The sequence below is a fragment of the Apodemus sylvaticus genome, chromosome 5 (assembly GCF_947179515.1).
Source record: "Apodemus sylvaticus chromosome 5, mApoSyl1.1, whole genome shotgun sequence".
NCBI classification, from domain to species: domain Eukaryota; kingdom Metazoa; phylum Chordata; class Mammalia; order Rodentia; family Muridae; genus Apodemus; species Apodemus sylvaticus.
The window spans coordinates 136065511-136083672 of NC_067476.1; the positions used below are offsets into that span (position 1 = coordinate 136065511).

Consider the following 18162-nt stretch of genomic DNA (forward strand, 5'->3'; position numbering starts at 1 on the left):
CTGATATGTTATGTTGAGCCACCTTACATCCCTGAAGTGAAGCGAAGACGGTTACAGTGTAAGATCTCTTTAATTCTCTCAAGTAAGTTTTTAAGTATTTTTATCTACTTCATAGAAATTAGTCTCTAGGTTTGTTTGTTTCTTCTTCTATGTTCTGTGGTGGCCAGTGAGGTGGCATTTATTGAGTCCATCTGTATTTCTGTTCTTCTTTGGTTTGTTTCTTTGCTCTTACAGCATTTGTTTCCTATCCTACCTGAGTGGTACTGTGGACTGAGTCATTAATAAACTCCTGGGGCTGGAGATATGGCTTAGCTATTAAAAGCCTTGGCTGTTCTTCCAGAAGACCTAAGTTTGAGTCCTGCTATCTATAAGGTGGCTCACAACTGTCTGATCACTCCACTTCCAGGAGATCTGATATCTTCTTCTGGCCTCTGCTGGCACCAGGTATGCACGCACATAGTACCCAGACATACAAGCAGGCAAAACATCCATACACATAAAATGAAAATAAAAAATGAATAAAAAAAGACACTGTTCCCTATGAGGACCCACAGATAAAACAGACACCCAAAGATGCCCCAGTCATGAAACACAAATAAAAGAAGTGGGGCAAAGCAAGCAAAAATAAGAGTGCACTATAAAATGAAATATTATGCAAGATAAACACTGCAGCTGTAAATGAGTGAACAAAAGAAGGATCAGGGAAAGGAGTGAAGGGCATATGAAAAGTTAAAGGAATGTAAAAAGGATGGGGAGTGGAGAATGACATTCTCAAGACGGAGGGAAAAAGAGCAAGAGATTTCTAAAACTCTGATTGTCCAGCACAGGGGTGCATAGACAAGGCAGATAAACATAAGAGGATAAGAGAAGAGGTGGGTGGGTGTGGTGGCACACATCTTTGATCCAGGCAGATTCTTGAGTTCTAGGACAGCCAGAGCTACAAAGAGAAATCCTGTAGTATAAAAATTCTTCTTCCTGTTTCTTTTCTCTTTTCTTTAAAAAGATTTTATTTGATATATACCATGACTACACTGCAGCTGTCTTGACACACCAGAAGAGGCATCAGAAGCCATTACAGATGGTTGTGAGCCACCATGAAGTTGCTGGGAATTGAACTCAGGACCTCAGCAAGAGCAGTCAGTGCTCTTAACCTCTGAGCCATCTCCCCACTTCACTCTGTAGCCCAGGTTGACCTCAAGTTGTAGTAATCCTCCTGTCTCAGGTTCCCAAGAGCTGAATAAAAGCTCTAAAAAAATAAAGTTCCCCAGCATGGCTGTGCACTATAATCCCAGCAATCAGGAGATAGAGGGAGGCAAATCTTTAAGTTCCAGAATAGCAGAGACAGTAAGACCCAGTGTCAAAAAACAAAAAAAAACCCCAAAACAACGAAAAAAACAAACCCAACACAACCACCACCATCACCACCACCAAAACCAGCTACTAAAAGAATAAAGAAAAGCCTCTGTAAGCCTTAGACACAAAAGCAGGAGAAATTTCTCTCTTGGTCTTTTAAACTTAGGGTCTCTTAGATAAGAGGGGGAGTGGAGGGAGAATATGTGTCAGATGCCCACTATTGTTCTCCCTTTAGGAGAATCCTTTCTCTGTGTATCCGGAACTTCTGCTGGCCACTTAGCTTTGCAGTATGTGGGCCAGGCAGGTTCTCAGTCTTCTAAGATGCCTCAGTTTGTGCACCTAATGTTATAGTCAGAGGGTGTCTCCCAAGTGCACTGGGAATGGGGATGTAAATACAGCACTAAGATCTACTCAGAAGGTCCAGTTTTGGTGCTTTTAGACCCATTCAGTATTAAACATGCTCCTGGGGGATGAGGCTACAAAGTCCAGTACATGCACATACCTCTACCAAACTCCCACTGCATATATGAACCATGTCATGGGTCCATAAAACTGCCACATACCCGCACTCCTGCACTCTTGGCTACGTGACACTAAAACTGCTTCTTACATTGGATACCCAACACACACACACACACACACACACACACACACACACACACACACACACACACACACACGCACGCGCACAATGAGAGAGAGAAGCAGGAGGAGAACACACTATTCTGGGCCTTCTATTCACAGCCTGCTTTTGATTGTCTATCCAAGCTGTGAAAATTTTACTTCACCATCATGAAGATCCATCCCATTGGTCAAGCAAGCTAATATTACCTCTTTGGAGATGGTGACCTCCTCCTGGCTACTGAGGATGTGATGAACTAACTGGTCCTGGGCAGAATTCATTCTCTCTAGAAATGTTTTCTTCCTTCTCTGTCCCAATAAAATGCTTGATTCCTTCAGGTTCAGCTTAGGAGTTAGGACCCGCATAGAAGCACTCTTGTTTCACCTTCTTTTGCAATACAAAAGTACCTGCTTGCTTATGTACCAGGATAACAGAGTCAACACTCTGAACTAAGTTGGTAGATATAGACATTAAAGCAAACCAGACTCCTTGGAATTCTCAAAGGAGCTGGTAAGGGCCTGTTTCTTCACAGAAGCCCTTTACCTTTTAAGAATGAGTGGAGAAAAGTCACATATAAGGGAACTGATGGGAACTTTTCAGAGCTGGGGATGAAGCCCAGGACCATACATGTTAAGCAAGTACTCTACCACTGACCTGTAACCCACTGTTTCAGCCCTATTTCCTTGAAGAGCTTCTAGTCTGTAAGCCCTTTTCTCAGGCTAAGCATATAGTCCAATGGTGAAACTCGGGTTGGGGAACAGGCTCCCCTGTAAAGCAAAAGCATGTAAGGGGCTTGTGGCAGGGGCATAAAAGACAATGGCCTGGAGCTTTGTACAGGGAGATAAGAATGGATCAATTTGCATTCCACATAAAACCTGAAACACTGAATCTAATAGAAGAGAAAGTGGGGAAAAGTCTCGAACACATGGGCACAGGGGAAAAGTTCCTGAACAGAACACCAATGACTTATGCTCTAAGATCGAGAATCAACAAATGGAACCTCATAAAATTACAAAGCGTTTGTAAGGCAAAGGACACTATCAATACAACAAAAATGGCAACCAACAGACTGGAAAAAGATCTTTACCAATCCTACATTCAATAGAGGGCTAATATCCAACATATACAAGGAATTCAAGAATTTAGACTCCAGAGAACCAAATAACCCTATTAAAAAATGGGGAACAGAGCTAAAAAGAGAATTCTCAACTGAAGAAACTGAAGGGCTGAGAAGCACCTAAAGAAATGTTCAACATCCTTAGTCATTAGGGAAATGCAAATTAAAACAACCCTGAGATTCTATCTCACACCAGTCAGAATGGCTAAAATCAAAAACTCAGGTGACAGCAGATGCTGGTGAGGATGTGGAGAAAGAGGAATACTCCTCTATTGTTGGTGGGATTGAAAGCTGGTACCACTCTGGAAATCAGTCTGGAGGTTCCATAAATTGAAACATTGAACATAGTATTACCAGAGGACCCAGCTATACCACTTCTGGGCATTTACCTAGAAGATGCTTAACATATAACAAGGACACATGTTCCACTATGTTCATAGTAGCCTTATTTATAATAGCCAGAAGCTAGAAAAAAACCAGATGTCCTTCAACAGAGGAATGGATACAGAAAATGTGGTATATTTACACAATGGAGTACTACTCAGCTATTAAAAACAGAGAATTCATGAAATTCTTAGGCAAATGGATGGACCTAGAGTGAGGTAATATCATCCTGAGTGAGGTAATCCAATCACAGAAGAACACACATAGTATGCACTCACTGATAAGTGGGTTAATTAGCCCAAAAGCTCAGAATAACCAAGATACAATTTACAGATCACATGAAGCTCAAGAAGAAGGAAGACCAAAGTGTGGGTGCTTCAGTCCTTCTTAGAAAGGGGAACAAAATACTCACAGGAACAAATATGGAGGCAAAGTGCAGAGCAGAGACTATCCCATCTGGGGATTCATCCCAGATAGTCACTATATTCCAACACTATTGTGGATGCTAGAAAAGGTTGCTGAAAGGAGCCTGATATGGCTGTCTCCTGTAAGGCCCTGCCAGAGCCTTACAAAGTCGCATCCAACCATTGCACTGAGTGCAGGGTTCCCAATGGAGGAGTTAGAGAAAGGACTGAAGGAGCTGGAGGGGTTTGCAGTCCCATAGGAGGAACAAAAATATGAACTGACCAGACAAAAGGGGTACCACAGGATAGGGCTACCAGCAGGTGGGGAGCAAAGCAGTCCAGACTGGGGCAGGGGCTAAGAATCCAGCTGAGCCTGCTTCCTTCACCTCATGAGCCTTTTTGCCATTCTCCTTTCCTCCAACTTGTATATAAGTAATTCCTTTCATATATAAATAAAGTATAGTTCCATTTAAAAAATGGAATGAAAAAACCACAGCACCATATGAATAAATAACATACAAGGCTGTATTTAACAGGCATATATTAATATGCTCTTTATAATTAAATGTATTTAAGGAGTTATGATAATTTTTTTCCCAGTACTGAGAACTAAGTCCAAAGCCTGTGTATGTTGGTGCTCTACCATAGAATTATACCACAGCTTGAAAAATGTTTACTGTGAGCTATAAACCAGCTTGAAGGTCATTTACCAAGTACAAGTACTTCTTTAAGAAAATCCTTGCAGTAGATCTATCCTTACACAGTGGAGAATGCCACAGACTTGGAACATAACCTCCTGTGTTAATACCCAGCTAAGCGCCCTGCCCACTAGGTATTCTTCTAGTTGCACTGCTCTGGACAACTGAGACCTGCTGGCTTTGTATGAACAGCCACTCCTGGGGACACTATACAACAATATAGATGACAAAACATTATTTATCATTGTTTAATGTTAAAGATTTCTAACAACCTAAAAAGCATTAGTAATACCATAGGCCTATTCAAATCCTTTTTTACTATCTATGTGAAATTCCACTCAGAAGATAAAACATCAAAGTTCTTTCCTGAGGAAGGCATGGAAAGACTGGGATATCACATGCTGAACGGTCTGCGATATGCTATGGATAATTTTACTCTTGTATTTTTCCCAGATTACTTTTGCTGAAGAACTGCAAACATCTTAGGAATGATAAACCTTCAGTTAGTGTAAGTATGACCTGGCATATCTTTGTCTACTACTTGTGGGGTGGCTAAAAGTAATATTTCATCTTTATTAGCTATCCATTCTGAGTCTGTTTATGAATTCATGAGACTAGTCACCCTTTTGTCTGGAGGAAATTCTCTGGTTGCCAGTGTTACCTTGGCATACTAATCAAGCTCCAGGTGCTTCTTCAAAGTGTGAAAACAAACTTAAGACAGAGGTAATGGTGAAAGCCATTCAAGTATTTGTTTTTTGTTTGTTTTGTTTTTGTGACTACTATGTAGCTCTGGTTGCTCTTAGCAATATATCTGGTTCTGCCTACTGAGCTCTGGGATTAAAGGTTTGTGCCACTATGCCCAGCTTCCAAATCTAACTTTCTCTACTAGTTTGGTCACCTGGGGGAATTAGTCACCAGACACCAGTGGGGAAACGACCTGCTCAGAGCACATGGAGGTAATTTTCTTCTTCTGAATCCAAAGGAACAAAATGACTTTTGATGTCACATGGCCAGCACTTAAGCAAAATGTATAATCCTCTCCACTGTGTGCTGGAGAAAAGGTAATGTTTACTCTTTAGGAGCCACAAGATCACTCAAAGCATCACAATGGTGTGGAAAAAAAGCACCACGGTTTGATTTTTAATAGTTTTTCCCCAAACTATAACAATTTCATGTTCATGCCACAGAAAATTCAGTCCTCCAAAAGTCATGCAGAAAAATTAGATAATAGATTAAGAACATATACATTGAAAGTAGGCACAATATTTATAACAAAAATTTGCCTAAAATATGCAAAATTTCACTATGAAATGTCTTGATTTGTGTGATTTAGTACTTACATTGATCCGATTCAGCTGCCTGAATCTCTATTTTAGAATATCTATTTTTTTTTTAAATCAATTTCTACTCTAGAAACCAGTACCTGTATATCATCATATAAGCTACTCTGTCTTTTTTCAAGTTTTCTGGACTACACGATTAAAACCTGGACTTGGGATATGAATACAAGCCTATGGTTATCAACAGCAGCAGGGCTGGGAGGATCTTCACAGTGGGACTATGAATTCCTCACTCACATTATTCTGAGAATTGAACCAAATACACAGGAACAGCTTAGCTTTCCTTAGTTCTAATCCTGGAAACTGGCTCTGAACATGGTCACTGTGCTCTTCTGTATTTACACAGACATGCTGACTTTGCAATCTATGCTTTGCAAGAGAGCAGGTAATTCTAACACAGAGGAAACCATATAGTGAGGCATGGGGGATGGTGTCAGCGGCACTCTGCCACTCTTGTTTATCCAGACTGTGGCTTTCAGTCCTGCGTTGAGGCCTCCTTGTATATCGGTTTCTAGTGTGTCACCAACCATTACACAGTCCCCTGGCTGCACTCCAAGAAGATCACAGCAGTGATAAAATATGGAAGGTGCTGGTTTCTCCTCCTTCTGTTCTCCTCCTACGACAATGGCATCAAAGTAAGACTGGCAGGCACAGGCCTCGATCTTTTCCCTCTGGGTCTGTCTGTCACCGTTTGTTAACAGGAGCAGGCGGACTTCTTTTCGAAGTTCAGTGAGCATGGCTTTGACATCTTCTGCCAGGGTCATGTGCTGTAAGCGTGTAGATTTCCACAGAAAATAACATTCCTCAGCCAATTTCCGGTTGTCGGCACCTCCTTTGGTTTCCTGGATTGCTTCTTCCCAGTGTGAAGTCCTCACATCTGTAATGCACGTACTGTAGGGATGAAAGCACTCCTTGCTCAGTTTAACTTGAACTTTATCACAGATGATTTCAGCCTCTTCTTTGTAGTGGTATTTTGATTGTAAGAGCTTTATTACCTAGGCAGAGCAAAATAACTTGGTCAGCATATCTTATCTTGGACTTGGCCAAATCAAAGACTCTATACCCCTAGAGACAATCAAGAATGCATATATCATCTGTCTGTTCCATCCACCTTGTTCCTTAGGTCTCTGCCCCCCAGCATCTAGTCTAAAATGATTCTTTACACAAAGCCAAAAACAAGCCTTTATTTGTTTGGCAGCCTACCATGTTTCATACTGGTTATGAAGACATGAAAATAAGAATTTCACTTAAATCTAGTGAAACGTTTTAATACTTTCTTAAAAGTATTATTTATCTCTTTCACAAACACACACACAGAGAATGAATAAATGAATGAATGTGGACTGGGAATAGAATCAAGGGCCTACATTAGGTACTTAGGCATGTTCTATACCAGAGCTACATTCCTAGCTCTTTTATACTACATTACTATTTCTTAACATTTATCAAGGACTGGAATGTGGCCAGCTTTATGGCTAAATTAGTACATATTTTAACATCTGTTACAACCCTGTTAGGATTCCCCTTTCAAGAAAAGGCAGTAAGTTCAGCACTGTTAAAATTTTTCCTGGGCTGAAATTTGAATCCATACTAGCCTACTTCCACAGCAGACATGCTGGCCTGACTTGCTGGTACTGATTTCTGAGGCATCGTTTCATTGGAAGAGGAAGCAGACAGGTAATCATTATTATTTGATGTTGGGTTGTGTGCCATTGATAGTTAAATAGACAAGAACTATGGAAGTAAAACTGAACTTATCTATCTATCTATCTATCTATCTATCTATCTATCTATCTATCTATCTATCCATCCATCCATCCAGGGTTTCTCTGTATGGATTAATCGATGCTGAGTTGGGTGCCATTGATGGTTAAATAGACAAGAACTATGGAAGTAAAACTGAACTTATTTATTTACTTATACAGGGTTTCTCTGTATGGCCCTGGCTGTCATGGAACTCACTTTGTAGACCAGGCTGACCTGAACCCAGAAATTCGCCTGCCTCTGCCTCCCAAGTGCTGGGATTAAAGGCAGCACCACCACTGCCCCACTGAACTCATTCTAAGAGTAGCTGAATGAGGCTTGGCTGAGAAGTCATACCTAAAACAAGAGCTGACAAGCAGATAATGTGGACTTGGGGGAGGGGTTAACTTACTCTATATAAAAGCAATAAGCATGGAATGCTGACCCAATAAAAGTAAACTGAATTGAGCCAAAATGGAAAGCACAGGGAGGCATGGATGTGTTGGAGGGTCCTTGAACAGATGCTGCCAAAAATCCCTTCTGCACCTATTTTCCCAATATACCCAATGTTTCATACGCTAAGTTTGTGACTTCTCTACTCGCAAGCTTGTCCACAAATGCATCCATGCATGTGGATCGGGGCTCAAGTATTATGGAGAGAATACCATTCAAGCAACAAGAGAAAGCAATTAGGGATAAACATCAGACCTTCATTGTTCTTTTAACAACTGAAGCATGTTCTACAGTGTCATCCCAGACTAGTGTCGCATTCCAGCAGTTAACTGATCATTGAGAGACATCATAATAGCCATCCCTACTCTTATCTTCCACACCCTTCGTAGGATCCCCTCCCAATGAACTACCTATAGTGAAGGAGCCATAGCAATCAAGTCAAGTATTGATCATTTTCAGACATGGCCTTGCACTATGATGTCTGGGAGTGCTGCTGCTCGGTGGTCACTAGCATGCCTAAGGCTCTTGTCCTGTACCACCATCAAACAACATGTCTGCTGAAGCAAAGCAATCCAGTAAGTAAAACTGACACAGGGAACAAGTGGCATACTGTTCACTCCAAAGCTCTATGCACTGAAAAGGAACAAGATATTAAGATACAGACTCTCTTCTTAGGAGTATACAAATGCCTCTAACAGAGAAAAAGGAAGTACTTCAGGTTGGTCTTGAACTTACAGTGACCTTCTTGCTCCAGGTTCCAAAAAGAAAAAGTTTTATTAATCAAGAAAAAAATATCAGTCCTAATAATTTAAGGACATACAAATAATTTTTTGTAAAAATACAAAAAAACTAGCCTTTTCAACTCCATGGTTTTGCCAACATCTTAAAAGCAAAAATAAAAACAAACAATAAAACCAGTATGGAATTGATTATTTTACAGCTATAAGCAAGGACACTCTAAAAGTTTCAGCAGCCCACTGTTACATGGTAAATTGTCACTGGCTTAGTTGACACAGAACACAAAGCTACAATGCCCCAATGTCCTGTTATTGCAGTTGGCAATACCATAGCCTCACTCTTGAGACTCTGTAAATGTGGGATCAAACACCTTTGAAGGCACAGCATACCCTTCCCCTAAGTTCCAAAGTCTTTCCTGATCACATCTTTAATTTTCCCATTAGTCACACCATTACTGCTACATGGTAACTAGTCAGATTTGTTTATTATGACCATAGCATTTTAATCACATTAGCATTAGTCTTAGTCACTATTCTATTGCTGTGAAGAGTAACTATGACCAAGGCAGCTCTTATAAAAGAAAGCATTTAATTGGAGGCTTGCTTACTCTCAGAGGCTTAATTCATTATCATCACGGTGGGAATCAGGCATAATGCTGGAGCTAGACCTGAGAGCCACATCCTGATCTGCAGGCAGAGATGCTGGCCTGACAGGAACTTTTGAATCCTCAAGGCCCACCCCATGACACACTTCCTCCAACAAGGACATACCTACTCCCACAAGTAACACTTTCTAATCCTTTTTGAATCATGTTACTCCCTGATGACTAAACATTCTAATATGGGTGCTATTTCACTCATCCTATCACACAGCTCGAGCCTGAGGGTGGGGTGGGCTGGCTCAGTGAGTAAAGAACTTACCTTCTAAGTGCAAAGACCAGGGTCTCTAAAACTCATGGGAAAATGTTGAGCAATCACAAATGCTTGTGATCCTAGCCCTGATGAAGTCTAGAAGGAAGATACCCAAGGCTCACTAGCTGGCCAGTCTAACCTAATTGGTAAGCTTTGGTTCAAGAAGAGATCCTGTCACAAGGAGGGGATGGTGTTCTTGAGGATGACACAGGAGAGGTTCTCTTCCAGCCTCCACATGTATAGACACATGTGCATGCACACTTATGAGCCTATAGTCATGCACATAAAAATATTAACAACTTTAGAAAAATGTTTATCAGTTACCCATGTTATTAGTTCAAACAGGAATACCACTTAAGATGAATCAGCACCTTATTACCCCTCATTAAGGAATAAGTTTGGCCTCAATTGGAGGTGGAGGACAAAGGCCTCTAACTTGGAGGTGTGGAGGACATATTGTACAGGAGTAAGACAGGTTTGGAAAAAATTGATGTAATGAATGCCCTAGGTAACTGCAGGCTTGACGACAGGGGACCTAAAGTGAGAAAGCAAGCACAGGCTAAATTGAAATACATTCACTTCAAAACTCTATCACTCTGAATGTATATGAAAAGAAAGATTTTTCTATTCTTCACTCTCTGGACCTGGAACTAGAGTCACTGTCACAAGTAAGAGTAAAGGTAACTGTGATTTTGCAAGACTCTTTGAGGGTTAGTTTGAGAACTATATAACAACAATACTTAAGAGAAATTATTATCTGAATACCAGTGATTTGGGTGTGAAGGGGCTAAATTCTCTGTCTCTCTGTGTCTCTCTGTCTCTGTCTCTCTCTCTCTCTCTCTCACACACACACACACACACACACGATGATTGCTAAACAGCCCAGACATTTAAATGACTTGTTATTTTAAGATTTATTTTTATGTATCTCTATGTATGCATGTCTACCATATGTGTGGGGCTACCCATGGAGGCTAGATTCTCTGAAGCTAGAGTTACAAGTGGTTGTGAGCCACCCAACATGGGTGCTGGGATATGAACTCAGGCTTATGGGAAGAGCAGCAAGTGTTAACCCCTGAGCTATCTCTATGGCCAACTTCATCTGGTTTTTTGCTTTTCTTTAAAAAAAAAATGTTCTAGGGACAGGATCCTATATAGTCTAGGCTGGTCTCAAACGCCCTTTGTAGCTGAGGGATGACTTTGAATTTCTGATTCTTTTGCTTCAACCTCACAAATGTTGGGATTACAGGCAAATACTACCATGGCTAGTTTTTATGATTTTGGGGGCTCTGACCAGAGACTTGTGAAAATTAGGCCAGCAGTCTACCAAATGAACTACATCCTCAGCATCCTTGGTTATTTCTAGTTAAGTCGAACATCACTCACTAACACCAAATGTGATAAATCTACCTGAAGAATGAAATCCATTGCTCCTCTACTTTACTAATACACCTGTAAGTGCACTTATCATGTTCACAGCTATTTCTATTAGACATTTAATTTATAAATAATACTTAAAAAAATCTGTTCAGTGAGGAACTATACATTCATGTCTTTTACTCTTGACTATGAAAGGTGCAGTCTGAATAAGAATGGCTCCAGTAGAGAGGCCCTTGGTCCTATGAAGGCTCGAGAGATGCCCCAGTGTAGGGAAATTGACGGTGGAGAGGTGGGAGTCAGGTGAGTGGGGAGAGAGGATGGGATAGAGCTTTTTGGGAGGGGGGGGTAAACATTTGAAATGTAAATAAAGAATATATCCAATAATTAAAAAATAAAACCTTTGTTTACCTTCAAATACAAACAAAAAAACCTGCCTGCTTGAACATGTAACGATTGACTTATAAAAAAATAAGTTTGTTAATGAATTTTCTGTTAGATTAAAAAAAAAAAAAAGAATGGCCCCAATAGGGTCATATATTTGAATGTTTGATTGCTAGTTAGTGGGACAACAAAGTGTAATGTTGTTGGAAGTGGGTGGGCTTTTGGGTTTTCAAAAGCTAGGCCTGGTCTTGCTATCTCTGCCTCTAGCTTGCAAGTCAGATGCCAGCTCTCAGTTCCTGCTCTGGCACCCTGCGTGCCTGCCACCATACTCCTCACCATCATGATCACAGACCTACCTTCTGAAACTGGAAACAAGCCCCAAATGAAATGCTTCCTCCAGTAAGTTACCTTGTCACAGCAAGAGAGCAGTGACTAAGACATATGCCTGAAAAGAACGGAAAGAACTTCCCCAATGGTTCTTTAGAAAGTAATTTAATTTTGCTAATTTCATAGACCATTTTGTAAGTAGAGGAGGTGGTAAAAGAACCGAGACTGGAGATAGGAATTCTTATCCACCATCCACTATTCACTCAGCATTTATTACACGTTAAACAAGGATAATTAAGATAGCATATTCCCTTTCAGGAAACTCAGGATTCTGCTGTGGGCATGAGTTGCAAAAATTATTGATAACATCCTCAGACTGGTGCAGTGAGAGATAATGGAAGAAAAAAATAAGGTACAAAATATAGGGTCAACACCGTGGAGAAATATTGTGGGGTGGTGTTGCTTTGAGATAAGAGTCCTGATATGTTGCTTAGACTGATCTCAAATTTCAGAGCTCAAGGGATGTTCTTGCCTTGTCTCCCAAGTCAATTTTTTGTTTTAAAAAATAAAACCGGAAACTCACTGTGGCAGGGATGTGAAAGATGAATTGGAAGTGGTCAGCCTGAAGACAAGACCACAGCAAAACTCTACATAGGAGGAGCCTTTCCGTAATTAAAGGGAGAGTAAGGGAGACTGGGAGACAAGCCTGCGGACATAATTCACTGAATGAGCACTGGGTGCTACAATCTTCCCACGCATGGCACTAAAGCTACCTGACAGTGTTATGCAGACTAATGCTCACATTGATGAGGATTTGAGGCTAGGCATAGGCAGGGGCTCTGCTGAGGCCTGAGCACTAGGAGAACTGTGATTCAAACCAAATGTGAGGTTTAATAGGCTCTATTTAACAAGAACCAGCCTAAAACAAAAACTGAGTTTCAAAACACCAGCCTCAGTTGGATAAGAGCACCGGTTAAGTGTGGGCTGTCTGCAGTTTGAGATAACGGAGGCAGAACACATGGAAATATGTACTTGTGAGGGTGTCAGAATGCAAGGGACAGTCAGCAGCGAGGAAAGCTTCAGTTAAGACTGATTCCGAGTGTGGGGAAAGCAGCTCAGGGGAGAACCCGTTTAGGATGGCAAGGAGGTAGGTTCAAACCTCAGAACCAAGAAAACACACACACACACACCACATACCAATTCAAAATACCTAGTGACGTTGGCACTTTGGGAGGTACCTAACCACTTGGCAAGCCTATTGTATTCTAGTGGCAGAGACAGAAGAAGTGGATGGATTTGGAAATACAAAGAAGAGAGCCCTGAAGGAGACAACGGGTGTAGATTTTCCTTAAAGCACAGTCCAAGAGAAGTGTAGTGTTAAAAAAAATTTTTTTAAAGGCTGACACGAGCAAACTGTGTGCAAGGCAGCAAGAAATGTGAAAGGTTTCAGGTCCAGATGAACAAAATCTACCTGAGGAAGCACAGGACCCTTAGTCTGGAAAGGGCTGGCTTTTTTTTTTTTTTTTTTGTAAGTGGGCTTTCCACATCTAATACTCCTTCGGTTTCTCCTTGAAGAGAGAGGATGGCAGAAGGCAGAGGATGGAAAGTAGGGGTGGGTTAAGGGCTGGACTGGAGAAGGAAGATGTCCGACACCATCTGTAGCTATAGTTAGGAGGATGCAGATCGGTCATGCCTCACTAAAAGGCTGCCCCCTCGGCATTTTATGTGCCGAGGGTCTCAGCCCCAGAGGGCCCGTAAGGCCACAGGGAGGCCTTCAGGGAAAAAAAAAATGCTATGATGTAGGTTAAGTCCGGGCCCGCCTCTCAGAGTTATGTAACTTCCTGGGCCAAAGCCTTGTCTGAGCCTCTTCCCCCAAACCCACCGCAGCCCATCTCGCGCGGGGCTGCAGCGAGAGGAGGGCCGGGGGTGGGGGGGTCTCGTCCTGCGACGTCCGAGCCCCGGTGACCGCAGGTGGCGGCGACTCTGCAGTCGTGGCAGTTCAGAGTCCAGCACCCGGCCCCACGCGCGGGAATGAAGCTCCACGGGCGCGCGGCAGGGGATTGAGGGTGCGGAGTGCTGGCCCGGCAGGGGAGGGCGACGGCGCGGGGACGTTACCTCCAACATGCCTCTCCTACTCGCCCCGGCCGTGTCGATGAGTGTGTTGTCCAGGTCAAAGAAGACCGCGCGGACCCGACTCAGCCCCATAGCCTCGGAGACCCAAGCAGCGCGCGAGCCGCTTCTGCCGCCTGGCGCATGCGCAAGGTGGTCAGGAACACCTGGGCGGAGTCTCAGGGTCACCTGACTCTTCCAAAGCTCCCGGGTCTCTACAGCAAGATCGCGCGAGATTCGGACACTATAAATTTTATAGAAGAAGTGCGTGCACGAGAGCTACCTGAGTCCTATCGAGGCTTCTTGCTGAGCGTGGGTGGATATTCTTCTCTGTTAATGGCTTGGTGGGTTTGCTCGGGGCTAAGACGTGCGAGCCCTACTGGAGGAACTCTCCAGACCCCTGGCTGGCTTGTCTTTCTATGGTGACCGCACAGTCCCCGTCAGGAGATGGAGCAGGTGGGTGTGCTCTCCAACCTCCGAACCCTGCTGCCCTGTGACTGACTGACGTCTGCGCTTCACTTCTTGTCCATAGCCTTGAGGGAACTAGAGCCTTCACCCGAACATCCTTTGAAAGATGCTAGAAGAACTGAAGAGACATGGGAATCTCTGCAGTGTCTGCCGAATGGCTGTTTTTTAAAATGTGTGTTTGTGTTCAAGTGCTTGCAGAGGACAGAGGAGGTCGTCCTGGAGCTGCAGTTGCGGGCAGTTGGGAGCTGCCTACTGTGGGTTCTGGGATCTTGGGTCTTCTCCAAGAGCAGTATGAGTTCTTAACCACTGACCATCTCTCCAGCTCCTTTTCATCCATCTTTATTCGTTTTCCTGAAACTTTGCAACCCGATTCTTGTGCGCCTATTAATTGCATGGTTTTCTGCAACTAATTTCTAGCAAGGAACCTGGATAGGACAGCCAGGGCTACACAGAGAAACCCTGTTTCAAAAAACAAAACAAACAAAAAACAAACCAGAAGGGTAATAACAAGGTTTGCCTTCTGTTGGTTGAAATTAACCTCTAATCCCTTTTTATTGATGAAATTTGGAGTCACCTTCACTAACCTGGAATTTATTGAGTCAGCCAGTGCCACAGACCTGATTTTGAGCTTTCAAATTAGGACTGACTGCTTTTCCAGAGGTCCGAGTTCAATTCCCAGCAAACATATATCTGGTAGCTCACATGCATCAATGGTGGGATATGATGCCACCTGGTGTGCACCTGGTGTGGTGTGTCTGAAGATAGCTACAATGTACTTATATAAATAAGATAAATAAATCTCTCTCTCTCTCTCTCTTTAAAAAAAAAAAGAGCCAGACAATGGTGGCACATACCTGTAATCCCTACCTGGGAAGCAGAGGCAGGCAGATTTCTGGGTTCAAGGCCAGCATGGTCTACAGAGTGAGTTCCAGGACAGCCAGGGCTATACAGAGAAACCCTGTCTCAAAAACAAAAACCAATAAACAAAAAAGTTCAGAGAAATGAGAAAGTATGTCATGACATGTGAAAATCGATTAAATTTAATTGTCTATAGTTTTAGTTTTTTTTTTTTTTGAGTCTCATTGAATAATTGGCCTGGAGCTAGCTATGTAGACCATTATGGCCTCCCATTGTCTCCCAAGTGCTGTTTCTAAAGGCATGAGCCACCACATCTGGCTTGAATTAACTTTGACTAAGATTTTTGTCTATACTTGAATGATCCTGGCTCAAAGTGGCTTCTGTTCATAGTGAACTGTACCCTACCTCGGTAATATATACAAATCATGAAAAAATAGCTGAGCCAGTCAGGCCCAAACTGCCAAAACTATGTAAGGTAAAGTCTGACTTCAGCTAGTTAGATTGTTCTGCATATCCTTGTCTTTTCATTGGCTACACATTTTACTTTGGGCTGTATTGTGTTCATAAGGAACTTGTTGAACCACCTTTGCTTGGCTGTTGAACTTTCTGTTTATTGAGATAAATTTAACTCATTTTGGGTGTTTAAAAATTGGAATACAGCAGCCTTGTTTCTGTGTAGTATACTTCTGCTTTTGCCTTGTGACAGTTGAATAACATGACTGTGAGGTCTAAAATACTTAGCTCTGTGCAGAAAAAAAATGCCCCCATAACCTGAGGTATGCAAGTTACAGATGGGTTTCTGATGCTCAGTAGAAAGTGACAAATGACAGACTACAGTTTTTGTATTTTGTGGAGAAGAGTCACAGTTGATGCACTTTCCCAAGAGTATTCCTCCTTTAACAGACTATCTCTCTCACTGATGCAGTAGTAGAATCGGTTGTGTACACTTAGGGTAGAAGTCAGTCAAAATTAAGATTGCAATATTTGCAATTGCTTTTTGTAGTTGTGTCAAATGTCATAATAGCTTCTTATGGGCACATGAATCTTAGAGATATGGGGCAGGTCTTTGCCTTCTTCTAATGTGCACATAGAATCTTGCTTGATTCAGTGAAAAATCTAACCTTAGACAAGGTATAGCAGTCTATGTCACCAATCCTAACAGACAGGTTTGTATGTCTTTGTGATACAATGTATTGGTTGGTATTTCAAGATCGGTCTTTACAGCCTGGGTTCCTTCTGAATTTACATTTCTAGAACCCTCAATGTTTTCCTATGGAATTTTAAAGCACTGAGATGTACATATATATGTACATATAGATATGTCAGTCCTCAATGAATCTTTAGGGTAGATTTGGCAGGATGAGAGAAAGATACAGCTAATGAATATCTAAAAGGTTCTGGGTAGCTTTTATTTATTGTCAGCCTCAACTGAAATGTTGCCCAGATGAGACTGAATTATGACTGTGTCTAAAAGAGATTGCCCTTTGCTGTTCTTCATTTTGGTGTTCTGTGTTCTTGAGCCTGATCTTTCACACTTTTTATTCACATTTGTTTTTCACTTTTAGTGTGCTCACAGAAAATTACAACACTGGAAGTAGGAGTTGAATGGCAATGCTCATAAGCAAGTTCCATTCCAGCTCTACATCAAATGGGCCACAGCTCCTCTAGTGTTTTCAAAACACAATAGATAAGATGCTACACTAAAACACACCATCTAAAAGACAACTGGAAGCCAAAGCATTGTTTGTTTTAATAATAAAAAGCCCAATCTATTTATAACAGTAACCATTCGACTTATCATAGCTTGGTTGAGTTTAAAAAGTCCAAGATGACTGCAATTTTCTAAAAATGGGTAGGATGGAAAGTTGCAAACTACGTGTGTTTTTGAAGGACAAGATTTCTTTTTTTATATAACAGCCACAAAAATATCCCCCTGGGGCCTGCATACACTCAAGCCAGATGGTATCCTACTGCTGAGTGGATGGGGTAGATGCAGGTCCCCTCCCTTAACCAAGAGGCTATCTCCAATTGACATTGGAGAAAACTAATTTCCCAAGTGGATGTCAATTACTATTAACCACACTTCAGGATAGGTCCCATGTCTAGCAGTAGAGGGATAAAACAAAATTAACTCGTTGGTATATTTGTAGGCTTTTTCTTTTTTCTTTTTCTTCTTGTTTTTTTAAAATTTTTTTGTCTTTCTGGTCTTTTGCTTATATATTATAGATTCCAATATTGTGTTCTTTTGGGTTTTATTTGTATGTGTGTGCTTTCTTCATTTATTAAAGATTCTGGTTTGGCAGAAAGGTGGTGGAGCACACCTTTAATTCCAGTACTTGGGAGGCAGAGGTAGGCAGATCTCTGTGAGTTCAAGGCCAGCCTGGTCTGCACAAAGTTCTAGGATAGCCAGAGCTACACAAAGAAACCATGTCTCAAAAACAAAAACAAAAACAAAAACCCAAAATTCTGCTTTTTTGTTTTAAAAGAATGCAAAAAAATATTAACACTGATTGTAGTACTTTGAATCAGAGTGGCCCCAATAGGCTCATATATTTAAATGCTTAGTCACTAGTGAATGGAACTATTTGAAAGGATTAGAAGGATTAGGAAATATGGCTTTGTTGGAGGAAGTATGTCATTACATTAATGCCAGGTCTGATGTCTCCCTTTCAGCTTTTCTATTAAGATGTAAAGCTCTCAGCTACTCCTCCAGAGCCTGTCTCCATGTCACCATGCTTCCCTACCATCATGATAATGGACTGAACTTCTGAAACTGTAACCAAGCCTCCAATGAAATGCATTAAAGTAGTTGTCTTGGTTATGACATCTCTTTATAGCAATAGAACAGTGATTACACACTAATGAAGAAAATTAAG

General features: G+C 41.6%; 1 protein-coding gene across 1 annotated transcript; it reads right to left on the bottom strand.

Moving 5' to 3' along the window:
- Positions 1-5689: 5689 nt before the first annotated feature.
- Nanp (N-acetylneuraminic acid phosphatase) lies at positions 5690-14122 on the bottom strand. The gene is made up of 2 exons (XM_052183871.1): positions 13967-14122; positions 5690-6913 (listed from the first exon to the last, which is right to left on the bottom strand). The coding sequence occupies exons 1-2, from the start codon at positions 14054-14056 to the stop codon at positions 6257-6259; spliced, it is 747 nt and encodes a 248-aa protein (XP_052039831.1). The 5' UTR covers positions 14057-14122; the 3' UTR covers positions 5690-6256.
- Positions 14123-18162: the final 4040 nt, after the last annotated feature.

What these genes read in the sequence shown, in the direction of transcription:
- Nanp (XM_052183871.1), bottom strand. Translation starts at nt 14,056, where the DNA reads ATGGGGCTGAGTCGGGTCCGCGCGGTCTTCTTTGACCTGGACAACACA. An exon ending in GTAGGAGAGGCATGTTGGAG is followed by an intron (nt 6,914 to 13,966) that starts GTAACGTCCCCG and finishes TGCTCTGCCTAG; the next exon opens with GTAATAAAGCTCTTACAATC.